The 12,459-nt window shown below is 43.4% G+C and overlaps 2 protein-coding genes across 4 annotated transcripts; one reads left to right on the forward strand and one right to left on the reverse strand.

Moving 5' to 3' along the window:
- Positions 1-924: 924 nt before the first annotated feature.
- LOC9640554 lies at positions 925-2,736 on the reverse strand. Its single transcript, XM_002985853.2, has 3 exons — positions 2,467-2,736; positions 2,177-2,422; positions 925-2,118 (listed from the first exon to the last, which is right to left on the reverse strand). The coding sequence occupies exons 1-3, from the start codon at positions 2,732-2,734 to the stop codon at positions 977-979; spliced, it is 1,656 nt and encodes a 551-aa protein (XP_002985899.1). The 5' UTR covers positions 2,735-2,736; the 3' UTR covers positions 925-976.
- A 3,243-nt stretch (positions 2,737-5,979) lies between these two features.
- Positions 5,980-10,810, forward strand: LOC9640555. Of its 3 annotated transcripts, none has more exons than XM_024659854.1 (22): positions 5,980-6,285; positions 6,445-6,604; positions 6,673-6,727; positions 6,789-6,859; positions 6,916-7,351; positions 7,446-7,556; positions 7,609-7,713; positions 7,766-7,915; positions 7,972-8,040; positions 8,091-8,291; positions 8,344-8,379; positions 8,432-8,482; positions 8,534-8,579; positions 8,632-8,696; positions 8,746-8,808; positions 8,852-8,932; positions 8,990-9,079; positions 9,126-9,239; positions 9,304-9,389; positions 9,449-9,560; positions 9,609-10,430; positions 10,489-10,810. In XM_024659854.1, the coding sequence occupies exons 2-22, from the start codon at positions 6,480-6,482 to the stop codon at positions 10,588-10,590; spliced, it is 2,991 nt and encodes a 996-aa protein (XP_024515622.1). In that variant the 5' UTR covers positions 5,980-6,285; positions 6,445-6,479; the 3' UTR covers positions 10,591-10,810. The 3 variants fall into 3 exon arrangements, with proteins under 3 accessions (XP_024515622.1, XP_024515623.1, XP_024515624.1); XM_024659855.1 differs by having other exon boundaries at positions 8,749-8,808; XM_024659856.1 differs by having other exon boundaries at positions 8,537-8,579.
- The last annotated feature ends 1,649 nt before the right edge of the window (positions 10,811-12,459 follow it).

The raw sequence follows: 12,459 nt of genomic DNA on the forward strand, positions 1-12,459 counted from the left end.
GGAAATGGAGAATGTCAATCTAGAAAATACTAACAATGTCAATAAGTGTGGCCAACCTTATCACACACCTAGCAATGAATATCACAACAATGACAACGTTCTTGTATTTATTTTTGAACATGAGCAAAAGCAATATTAACCTCTATTAGAACATAACTATCTCCTATAGAAAGTGGAGCTAAATGACATATAGTGAGAAATGGAAAATGCACTGTCTTATAACGTTGTTCTAATCGAATAACATCGTTAAGAGTGGGTAGAGCAAGCACATGCATAAGTTCTACAAGATCTTGACAAAGTGTTGGCCACAATGTTTTTAACTTAATCTGCTATGACATGTTTGACTTCACACATAATAAAGGGTTTCGGAAGTGAATGCCAAATTGTATCATTGACTCAAACAGCCCTTGACAAAAATAATGCAATTTTTGGAAGACATCATCACAATCATTAGCATGTCTAAATACATGCTTGAAGACATCTAAGAGAATGCTTTAATTCACATGAGTGGCTGTGTTTAAACCATTGTACCATTGCAATACTGTTCTATGGAGATATATATGGGAAACTCATGCAAATGCCAACCATCATCCCAAGAATGACAAATAACAATCATTGTAAAATTATCAAACCAATCATATATATCATCCCCAAGATTCCCTTAATCAATAGAAACACCATTAGGAAGCACCAGCAGAGAGCACTCTACTATACTTTTTGGAACCTTCCCCCAAGGAGATAATCACTTTGGGTTTTCACCCTATGACTTTGTATTAGTCAAAGTTGCCCCTAGAAATTTAATATAAAAACATATATGTTAATTAATCCAAAAATTTTAACTTATATACAAGAATAAATGGTCCGAATTGAAACCAATCCCCCACTATACTAATATTAATATACATCTTAGCCATACACTTTGGACCTCACAATATATCATTAAAGTGAATGCAAATTTCAATAATTCTATCTCGACTTACCCATCCAAATTAGCAAACATTTTCTGCAGCCGATCCGTGCAGGAGGTCATTGTTGGTCTAGCCTTAGGCTGCTCCTCCAGGCAGTCATCTCGAAGTTCTTCCAGCTCTTGGGTCAGAGTCACCTTGGACGTATGGATTAGCCAGCCTAGACCCCACACGTCGACTGCAGTATCGTGAGGGCCCAGAGAAATCTCAGGTGCATGACAGGCACCGGAAAGCATTGCTGCAGCACACGGAGCTGGAGAAGTGCAGGACTCATCCCAGTCAAAGAGCACCCACTGGTTGGAAGTGAGATCGAGTCCCACGTTCCTCCAGCTCACGTCCCTGTGTATCACACCCCTCTCATGGGCATAACACAGCGCACTGGAGACATGAAGCAAGGCCTTTAACAGCTCGGGAACGGGCCTGGCTTGCTGGTTCGTATCCAGCCGCGGCGTGAACGTCAAAGTGTACAACCGATCGTCCTCATCAGGATCATTCCGTTTCCTCTTGCGGGGACAGGTCCTTGTATGACACTTCTCTGCATTTGGGCAGCCCTGTATGCGTGAATACGTGTTCCACACCTTCTTTGCCTTCTCCAGGTCCATATACCCCTTGATGACCGAGTATCCCGAAAGAACCACGGACTTGCCACCCTTCTCAGAATCCACTTCCTGCACCGTGAACGTATCAGAAATCTCGTTCCTCTTCGAGCATAGATCACAAAGGCCCGCCAGAACCCTCCCCAAGTTGAAAAGTATCAGCTGGGACCGCACCCTGCCAGTCATGCTGCTCAGATCCACCGTGACCAAATCTTCGCACTGCACCTTGCCCCCACCATGGTAGAGTGCACCGAATGTCACGTTGGGACCCCTTGCATGGTAGCCAAGCAGATAAGGCACGTCCTTGTACACCCAGACCAGCTTGTTCATGAGCTCCTTCTTTGGATTCCCTGGCCCCCGAACTACCTTTTCTTCACCCCGGAACAAAGAATAAAGAGCGCCCACATATCCAACGTAGTCAGGAAGTTGAGACAGTGTCTGCGTCTCGCAGTTTGTGTTCCTGTCGAAAGTGAATGGCACAGAAGTCTGAAGGTACCCCTTGATTGCTTCGTGTATAAGCGTGTTCCAAAACGGAATGTAAGAAAATTCTGTAATGCCTGTAAGAGTATAGAATGGCATCAGCAACCTGAGGTTGAAGAGAAAGAGGAAACGCACCAACTTCGGGAGGTTTGATGACGCTAAGAGCCAGAAGGCTTTCCAGGTCAACGCAATACGAATTTGGGGTGCCCTTGCTGAACATCCCAGCTACATCATGGGACTCTAGAGTCGCATACCTCGCGGGGCTCAGCGGAAAACATAATCCCGCCGGTTTCGATACCAGGAATTCCTTGAGCGATGCAAGATCAGGAACAGCCGGGGTTGCGTATTCGCTGAGTATGTGGCGTGTGGGATCATCAACGCCTGCCAGAAGACTCAGATCATGCAGCGGAGGAAAGAGGGCATACCTTCAGCCACTGTCACTCGAGCTTGGACGACGCGGCGGGAAAGAGCTTCGACTGTCAGAAGAGCGACATCGAGGGTAGCACCCACAGCTTTCTTGCTGATTCGAACAAGCGATTCCCTCGCCCACGGCAGGAGAGATTCAGCCTGGGTAGAGCTCAGAGATTCGACAGCAACTTGGAGTACCCTCTGAGCACCCAGGTACGAGCGAGGATCATCCAGAAACCCCTCGGCAGCGTCCACCACTCCCACGAGATCGTCAAGCGTACCCATAGCAGCAGAATTTAGGGCCCTAAAACACATGGAATACTTTATAGGGCCAGTTGTTCCAGTGGATATTCTCTCAGGTCAATGGCTGAGATCTGTTCTGGCTAGATTATTCAAATAATTTGCTTTCAGGGATTTTAAATTTAAATAAATGTTTAATATTTCTATATTAAAGGTATACTTTTTTAAAAAACTATATTTTATTATAAATAATTTTAAAATAAATATGCATATTCATTTGAAAAAACAGTAATAGTAATCTAGTATTTAATATCAATTACCAGAAATAATAATAAATTTATATATATATATATATATATATATATATATATGAATCAAACAAAACCTCTAAATAAAAATTTAAGGAATTCATTAAAAATTTAGTAAAAGAGGATGATATTTAAATTTTTTATCTTATTTTAATTTTTAGTATATTTTTATGGTCATGCATATTTTTTTAAAAGTTACACACTAAGTAAATAACACATTTATATTAAATGAAAATAATTGGTATTTGAATATACCATTTTGGTTTGCAATTATAGATGAAAGCGTTTTAGAATATTTTAAATAAATTATCTTTTAAACCACCAATTTTGGAAGAAACATGACAACATTTTCAATAGTGAGCAATAAGTAGCATGACAATTCAACAAGTTAAGTTAATCATTTATTGTGGTACATAATGTAATTAGGAGATAGGTGATATTGATTTCTTTCACATGTGTTTTAATGCTTTAGATTGTGATCTCTCAATCCATATTTCTGTTGTGCTCAAGTGTGGCTTTTATACAAGAGTGATAGAAAATTATAGGATTATAATATTTTTAAAGATTTTTCATCTCATTTCATTAGTTAAACAGTAGAATTAGGGAGTTGTTATGATAAGTGAGGATAGTGGGATGATAGAGTTTGTGTGTGGGGATACTGGTATGTTTGTTATTGTGTGTGTACTTCCATGCATTTATGCTTTTTTGTAGTTTTTTTCTTCCCAGGAGAAAGATTCATACTCAATTGGATTAGGGGGTCCTAGGAGTTTCCAAACACATCTTAGCATAGTACTTACTTGCACCCTTGAGATTAGGGACCATATTGTTCTCCTTTCTCCTGACACAACAAGCATCCATGTGTGGGGATTAACCTCCTCCATTACAAATTGTAGAGCTAGCAATGCAAATAAAGGATGGGGAGTGTTGGAGCATGAGCTCCAACATGGCTCTGTCACCATGCTCACTCACATTTCACTCTCTCTTTCTCTCGAGGTGTTAAAGAAGAAATAGGGTAGAACCAAATATTCATTCTAGGCAGCAGAATATCCTTAGTATCTAGGAGGCTACTCCCAACAAATGACCACTGGACGATCAAGTGCCTCTAGCATAAAAAGAACCAATGACTTCACCTTGTGATGTGGCCAAAGTAGAAACTTGAAAGAAAACAATGAAAATGACACAAGAAGAAAGTACAATAGGAAGTAGTAAAAAAGCTAGAAGAAATAACACATTGGACCACCTAATGTGATTGTTAAAATCCCCAATAATCATGAGGGATCTTAAATGCTCTATTATGACATATCATCTTCTGAAGTGGGAAGAAAGGAGATGAAATCATATACCCTAATTCCATACGCTCTTTTCTTTTATCTTCTCATATGTTCATCTTATAGCTTTTTGTGATAAACGGAAGACAGAACTAGAGTTTCTAGAACTAGAGTTCCTTGGTAAATGTGACCATCACAGATGGTCCAATCCGGTTGGTCACTAAAATGAGTAAGATATCTCAACATTCTTTAACTTACTCATGTTCCACTTCAAGAGTAACTACATTGATTGAGGCTCATAATGCCGAAGGGGCAATGAAATATTGGTCGTGGCCAGTGGCATTCACCAAAGTAGACAGCTCAAGGATGTGTTGGTTCTTTCCAAGCTTAAGAGGAATGTGAAGAAGAATGTCCTTGAAAGTATGATCAAGATGTATGCGATGGATAGCATTTTGTACTCTCCTCCTCCCACTCACATCAAGCACACTTCTTTTCCCTTTTTCTTCTGTGATTTTTAGTTTCTACTTCTCTTTGTTTTAATTGCCTACTGTATTTCTTTTTCCTTTTCTAACTTTTTTCTCTTGGAGGTTAGCTTGATTCTTTTGGGGTACCAGGTGAGATTACCAGAGGCTCACGAATTGTTTTGAAGGAGATTTGTGGATAAATCGATCATTCCCAGCTCCACGGTGTATTTTGCAAGTTTTAAACTGCCAATAGCCTCGTTCTCGATATGGTTCAACTGTGGCAGAGTGACCTGAGGCTGACAGACTTGTTGTTGACATCCCAATTATACTTTTGACAAGTCAGACGTCTACATTCTAACAATTAGGAGTTGCAACATACGTCTGTAAATAATTCTATGGATAGCCAAAGAGCTAAAGCTATACTTGCCTCACATAGAAATTGGTATATGCCAGTAGAGCGTTATTTCTACTTGATATAGCCACATAATATAGGATGATCAAAAAGAGGTTCAGTTGAATTCTGGCTGGTTCGCATTCTTTGGATGTCAAACCTAAGCTACTTGAGATCTAGTAAGCTTCTACAGCAGTTTAAGATCTCGAGAAGTATTGTTTGTGTGGCTCTCTGTAGGACCTGGATGAGATTCCAGGCTATATTCTTCCCGCGAGGCTTATGGAAAATAGCCCGTGCAATTATCCATTACTTGGTTACAGCGTATTTTATTCAAGTATTAATGTGGAAGTTTTCCGGGTTGCACTTTCTGGAAAGACTGATGCACCCGCCTTGACAATGCAATGCATGTCTCGAAAGGTCTAGGGTCTGGGGAAATGGGCACTCCGAAACCTGAATCACGTAGTCACTTCTACTCTTTCCCATGTCTCTGATGCTTTGTTTCTTACAGGATTCCAGTTTTTCAGACGCTTGGGCCGATGAAATAGTTTCAGAAGAGTCCTTGCTTATGGACATCTTATCTATGACATTTTTGGACTCCCGCTGCAGCTGGAAAGATTGTTTCTCTTCAGGTATGTGGCACTGATTTTCTTGCTGACCCTGCAGTTTGTATTCGAAGCACGGTACAGGCTAGCAGTTACATGGGAGGCAGAAAAGACGCTTGTGCACGTAGAAGTCAGGGTTTATTGATCCTTATAGAGGACGATTTCTTTTTTGACATAGAAGACGCTATCTTATTTCATTGTTGTTATTATTAGTAGTGTTATATAAATATTCTTGGATATTCCTGGCATATCTGATTAAAGTTATTTATTAAAAGTGTCTAAACCAACATAGATTAGTTTTACATTTTAGTAAATTCTCAAAAATCTGTTCCACCGATTTTACTCAAACGTTCTCAAAACTAGAAGCTCACTCGCGCCATACCGGATGCTGACAGGACATCAAAGTTCCGTGTAATGGCAAAAAAAAATAAGAATAACCTTAAAACCCGGAGGAGCCCTAAAATTCCTCCAAGTGAGAATGAATGGAGCCCTAGTCGATGCTGGCCTGCGCGAGAGGTCGGATGGCAGCGCGCGGAGCCACGGATGCAGGCGCCGGCGAGAATGTAAGCCTTGCGTAGCTCTCAAATCTCGTAGCAGAGGTTTTGCGATTAGGGTTTTAGGTAGCTCGTTGGGAAGAGAATTAAGTTTCGAATCTTTGGTTTTTTAAAAACTTGCTCTTTCGCTTCCTTTGTAGCTTCCGTGGAATGACATTTTCACTGTAGGATTGGCGAGTAGAGGCGCGGGGCTGGATTGATTTATGACTTGGGCGAGAGCGAGGAGTCGAGTTAGCGATTTTTCCATGGGTATTGGAGCCAATGCAGCGGCAAGGATTGAACGAGAGCATTCGTGTGCTGCTGTGGAAAGGCTTGTAGGAGAACTCAGGTCGGGAAAATTCTTTTCTTTTTTGCTTTCGTTTAGTTTTCTCTAGTTCTCATATGTTTGTCTGTCAGGCAAGAGGTAGCTTTTCGTGATAAACGGAAGAAAGAGCTAGAGTTTCTAGAGAAGGTATGATTGTCTCGTTGTTTTTTTTTTTTTGGTTCTCTCTTTACACGTTAGAGTGTAACAGGGAGGTAATCCGCTTGACTTTGAATACGGCGACTTAGTTTCTTTGCCATCTACTTTATCGGTAGTTTTAAGGTAACACTGTGTTCTTCTTTTGTGGACTTATCGTCGTTTCACTATTTTTTGTTTAGTGACTCCGAGGCCAAGGAGAGAAAACTTTTCGTTCTTCAGAATAATATTCATCCCAAGCACGGGATCTTGACAGAGTTGCTGGTGTCAAGACTCCAAAGGAACGGCGAATTTAACGAGCCGATCAAGCAGGTGTTGCGGAGAGGAACTCTGTCGAGTATTGTACGAGTAAAAGAAGAGAAGTCCGGTACACCACCGCCCACAATTGTAGCTGATCCAAAAGCTGAGAATGGATCGTGCGCGTCATCTCACTCCATAGACGCTAGAGTCTCAAGCGTGGAAGCAACAACAGTATCTAAGAGTCCGTTGCAGGAAGGTAACAGGGAAGAAAAGAATGGCATCGCCAGCCAGGAGGACATTAAAGAAGAAGGAAGCGAACTTGTTGTCACAGAGAAAAAAAGCGAAGAAGAAATTCTTGGCGCTGCAATATCGATCAAGGTATCACACACAAAAGCGAGAGGCTAGCCCGAGCTGTGGCACACGCATTTCGTCGTGCATTTGATTCGGACTAACTCAATTTACTCGTTGCTAGGCTGTCGCGGACTCTGCTGCTAAGAAACCTCTGTCGGCTCCTCCAACACAAAAGTCTCATTGGGATTTTGTGCTGGAGGAGATGGCTTGGATGGCAAATGATTTCATGCAGGCAAGTGAACGTTCAGGTTTTTGAAAGAATGTATCTCTAACACTTGTTTCAGGAACGACTATGGAAAGCTAGCGCAGCAGCTCATCTTTGTAGAAGCGCATCTCAAGCTCCGTTTTGGGCCACTGCTGAGGCGTTCACAAAGTCGTCAACTGATATAGTAAGCGAGACTACGTTGATGAGAGGTTCTTATTACACTACTGGGATTTCAGGCACTGTCCAAGGACACTCAAAGGCTTCCTTTTGAAAACTATGCCATCAAGTTTTTAGCAAATACGATGGAATCGCCACCTAGTTTGAAGGCTCCATGCACGCCAGAACTAAAGGAACGAGCTGTGTCTTTAAGCAATTTGCCTTTGCCGGTAATTGGTTTTTCCACTGTTTTTTCAGTATGCTAACACTGCTATAATGTTTGAAGCTCCATTATATCATACCTCCCGGGGTTGCCGAAGCATACAGAACATACATAGAAGATTCATGGGCATCTGTAAGCCTTTTTCCTGCTTTTCGTGACTAGAATGAACCTTGTTCTCGCAGGCCTATGATTATAATTCACGAAGGCAAAGTTCGCAAGATAGTGATTCCGAACTGGAAGATGATCTTTTGAAACTTGACAACGATGTCAGTTATGCGACTGGTCTGAAAAAGAAGAGAAGGCAACAAGACGAGTTCAACTACATTATACCTGCGAAAAAACAACGGACAGTGAGCATTCCAGGCCGACAACGCTCCGATAAGGTAAGGAATGCTGTTCGTGCTCGATTGCTAATTTCAATTGGCTGCATGGCAGAAATCAAAGAAGTTAAAGTCAAATAAATCGACTAAGGTTTGCTTTCTCCTTACCGCGTCTGGACTTTTTCTGATTGTTGTGCTGTTAGGGAACGGATTCTGAGAATGAATGGGTACCAGAAGCATGCTACTCTGAGAAGGTATTTCTTCCGTCTATTCGCTGTTTTGGCTAATCTGATTGTCCTTTGCAGCAGCCCAAGCGTAAACGGGACCAGTTTTTTGGGAACAAATCAACTGGTATGTTCTACGATAGTATAGTGAGACCAAACACTTACGTGCATCTTTACAGATTTATCTGGATTTAAAAGGCCTAAACTTTCAAATCTAATCAGCAGAAAAAGCATTTTACGAAAGGTTCAAAGCAGCTTGTGCGAGTTGAATTGCACTAAGTTTCCCCGTTTAGCAGGGAGAATTTTGTTCTAATGGGACCGGAAATGGGAGTTCCTGGTCATCGCTTGAGGATCAGGTACTTTTATCTGTTTCAGCATAGCGACTAACTATATTGGCAGGCGATACTTGTGTTGGAGCACGATTTTGGTGGCAATTGGAAACTACTCAGTGACATTCTCAACAATGGGAGCCATATCAAGGTACGAAAGGGAAAATTGCCGTGAGTTTTTTGTAATAATTCTGTGAGTGTTTTACAGGGGCATTTTCGCAGCTCAAAATCTTGCCAAGAGCGGCACATGTTTCTCGAAGAAACAGCTGGTGATCCAAGTGTTTGGGGAATTCTTAAAGTAGGAGATGTTGCATGTTTTCTTGTCTCTAATTCTTTTCTAGCAGGGATCCGCGATGCTGCTACTGCAAAAGCTGCAGGGACCCCTGGAACATGACACCTTGAAGCTGCACTTTGAAGAAATTGTGAAAGCAAAGCAAAGATATGCTTCCGCGCAGCGGGTTAGACACTCCCTTTTACTTACATTGTTTCCGGAAACTTCAAAAACTGGCTTGTCATTTCCAGGATCAACCGCCTGAAACCGTACAGCCTCACGAATCACATGTGGCCATCATTGCTCAAGCTCAGAGGAGCAAAGGGCGATTTTTAAGGTGCGACAACCACTCAAATGTAGGCTATACACTGGAGAGCTGACTCTTTCGCTGTGCAGTCCACTAGATTTTCCCGAAGATCAAGGAGAATCGAAACCAGGTGGACGATGCGTCAAAAGAGAAACTGCATCGGAACCAAAAACTTTACCTTCTCAGGCGAGGAACCCCCAGGTATTGAGTTTTAGTCGAGACTCCTTTTGCTGATGATTTTGGTTGTAGGAGAAGAATAATAACGACACAAAAGACGGCCCAAGTAGTCAGCCCTCTTCAAAGCCCGATGGTCAGAAAATCGCTAGAAACGGTCAAGTTGGAAGAAAAGCTGGGACCCAGAAGCAGCAGATACAAAGACCGAATCCGGTGAATAGTGTTAAGCAGGAGCCGCTCCAGAGAATATCTAGCGACGCTGCCAAGATAGAACAGCAGCCACAAACGATTCAAGCACAGCAGCCACATGCGATTCAAGCACAGCAGCAGCAGCCACCACAGAGAAACTTTTCTCTACAGAAACTGGAATATCGACAAGAGCAACACCAACCGCAGCAGCTCTTGGGGATCACTCCAAGACCAACCTTTCAACAAAAGCAGAAGTTACCGGCGTGTTCTACTTCTACTTCTCAGCAGCTGCCGGCTCACAAGTCTTTCGCGGAGCAGCACCACCAACACCATTTTTCCAGGCCGCCACAATCGATGCAGCAGTCGATCCAGCAGCCGGGCTTCCACTACAACAGTCGATGCTTTGCTGCCGGACCGGGGCCTCAAGCTCGAGCTGCTGTTGCCGCTGGTGCTATACGTGCTCAAGCTCCCGGAGGACAGTGGAGGCCATCTCAAAGCTCGGCTCATACTTACAGCCATGCTGTGGACGCTCCGGCCTTTCGCTTCCAGAACCAAAGCTCCGGAAGACCGATGAAGCAAGCTCAGAGATCACTTGCACAGCATCACCAGCAAGCAGCGCAGCCACAACAGTGTGGAGTTTCGTATCTTCCGTCTTCCATGACCGGGGCAGTGCGGTATCAAGCGTCTCACGCGGCCGTTCCTGCAAAGGTTGGAGCGATTTCTTTTAGCTTGCTTTCTCATCTTTGTTGGTTTTATTTTGTTCTAGACATGGAGTCCTTCGGAGAGGCCCACTGCTGGAACAGTGGTAACATCGTCACCTCCAACAGCAGCAGCAGCAGCAGATCCTCCTCCAGCAAGCTGTAAATAATGTGAGCTGAGGAAGTTCTCGCTTTTCGTTCTTTGGTTCTTTGCTTCCTTTCCATTCGTCTGTGTTGAGTGTAAATTTTTGTGCCGTGTACATGGCCCGGACCTAAAGAGAGTTTCTTTTTGCTTGACAACATATGTTTCTTACGTGGGCTTTGCATTCCGTTATACAAATGATCCTCGGTGAACTTTGAGAGACACACGGAGTGATCTTTCTTTTCCAATCGTCTCTCCTTATATATAGCACAAGCTCGGCCAAGGTAAACGAGACGTATGATTTGCCCAGCAGTGATTGCCACCGGATTGGAGTATTTCCGCACGTTTTGCAATCAACACGACATAAAATGTTTATGTTGTGGACGTGGACCACGCCAGAGGAACAAGTTGTTCTTTGGAAATGGTAAGAACACGCTTTCGCTTGCTTGACAGTAGCGTGCTTCAAGCATGCAAGAAGCTCAAGAAAGGCAAGCTGCAAACTTCAAGTAAACTTCAAGCTGCAAGAAGGCATGCTGGAGCTTGACTGTCCAGGCAATTTACATGCTTCTCTGAAGCGCATGGAGCTGCGATGGCCATGCAATGGAGGCAACCATAATCAGAGACCTTGAACGGCCAAGATGGGTAGGCATGGCCAGTGAGCTGGAGCGCGCGCGACAATGAGGATGCCACTGACGTCAAAACAATAATCCAGTGGCTCCAAAAGCAATGGCAGCACAATTTCTTTTTCAGATCATATAGTTCTGCTCTTCCACTTGGCAGTTCCTCAGGCACGAACTCTTACAATCCTTAAAATACAATCCGTAACATCCGTGTATAATAATCCAACAGAGACCATCTTTTGAGAACTGTGAGATAACCTGGGAGATGGGTGATTTAGTTTGCATCGGGATTGCTAGCATCCACATACGAAGAATAGCTCAGGGGACAAATGCAATAGTACTCACCACAAGATCCCGGGAACTTTCGACATAATGTCGTCGGTGATGCTTTTCCCAGTGTCCACAAGAACATCGCCGTGGACCCGGAGATCGCCGCTTGGAAGGAGCCACAAGAATCTGTTTCTTAAAGTGATGGACTCAATCTTGGAACCATCCCTCTTGTGGTTGCAACTTATTGTTTATCGCAAAGAATCCAATCTCCTCTCCGTAAGAGCACCACTCGCCATAACTCACCCCAGAGGTGGAGAACTTCTCGGGTTCCACGAGGAGGCGGAAGTAACCGCGAAGACACTAGAAAACGGAGGACATTGCCTCGTAGTGAACTGAAGCCAATCCCGCAGCCAGATTGCGAGAAGGCTGATAGAGGATGATGCCCGCTTAAACCGAATCGCCACGAGGAGTTTGTGGGAACCAAGGCTTAAGCACTTCCATAGGAGTTCTTGACAGAGAGATCAGGTGTCATGCTGCCAGGCTGCTAGGATTGTCTTCCAGACAACCTCTACACCCAAGACGTTTGATCGGCTTGGATCGAACGTAACAAGAAGAATACTCCAGGATTTTATGTGATCCAGCACCTCCAGATGGTCAATGTGATCTTTCTTTCAGCGATCCGATGCTCGAAGAGGCTGACCGACGCAAATCCATCTTCCATCGGATTAAGCTCTCTGTGCGACCGACGATGAGAATGGGAGCTCGAGAATGAGTCCAGTGTCAAGGTACGAGCTTGACCCCAGGGCAAGCTTTTCTACAATCGCGTTGGAACCTTCGTTCGAGAAAAATCTCGAGGTATGGAGACAGAGCAATTTCACCGCTAACTAAGGTTTGCGCCTAGATCAAACTATTCATAGCAAGCTCTTGTATGATTCCAGATCAAGTCCAATCTCGCCGAGAAACATTGACGAACTGCCGAGTTTTCTGTATCTCCGGAAGTTTACGAG

The sequence above is a fragment of the Selaginella moellendorffii genome, unplaced genomic scaffold, assembly GCF_000143415.4.
Source record: "Selaginella moellendorffii unplaced genomic scaffold, v1.0 SELMOscaffold_70, whole genome shotgun sequence".
NCBI classification, from domain to species: Eukaryota; Viridiplantae; Streptophyta; class Lycopodiopsida; order Selaginellales; family Selaginellaceae; genus Selaginella; species Selaginella moellendorffii.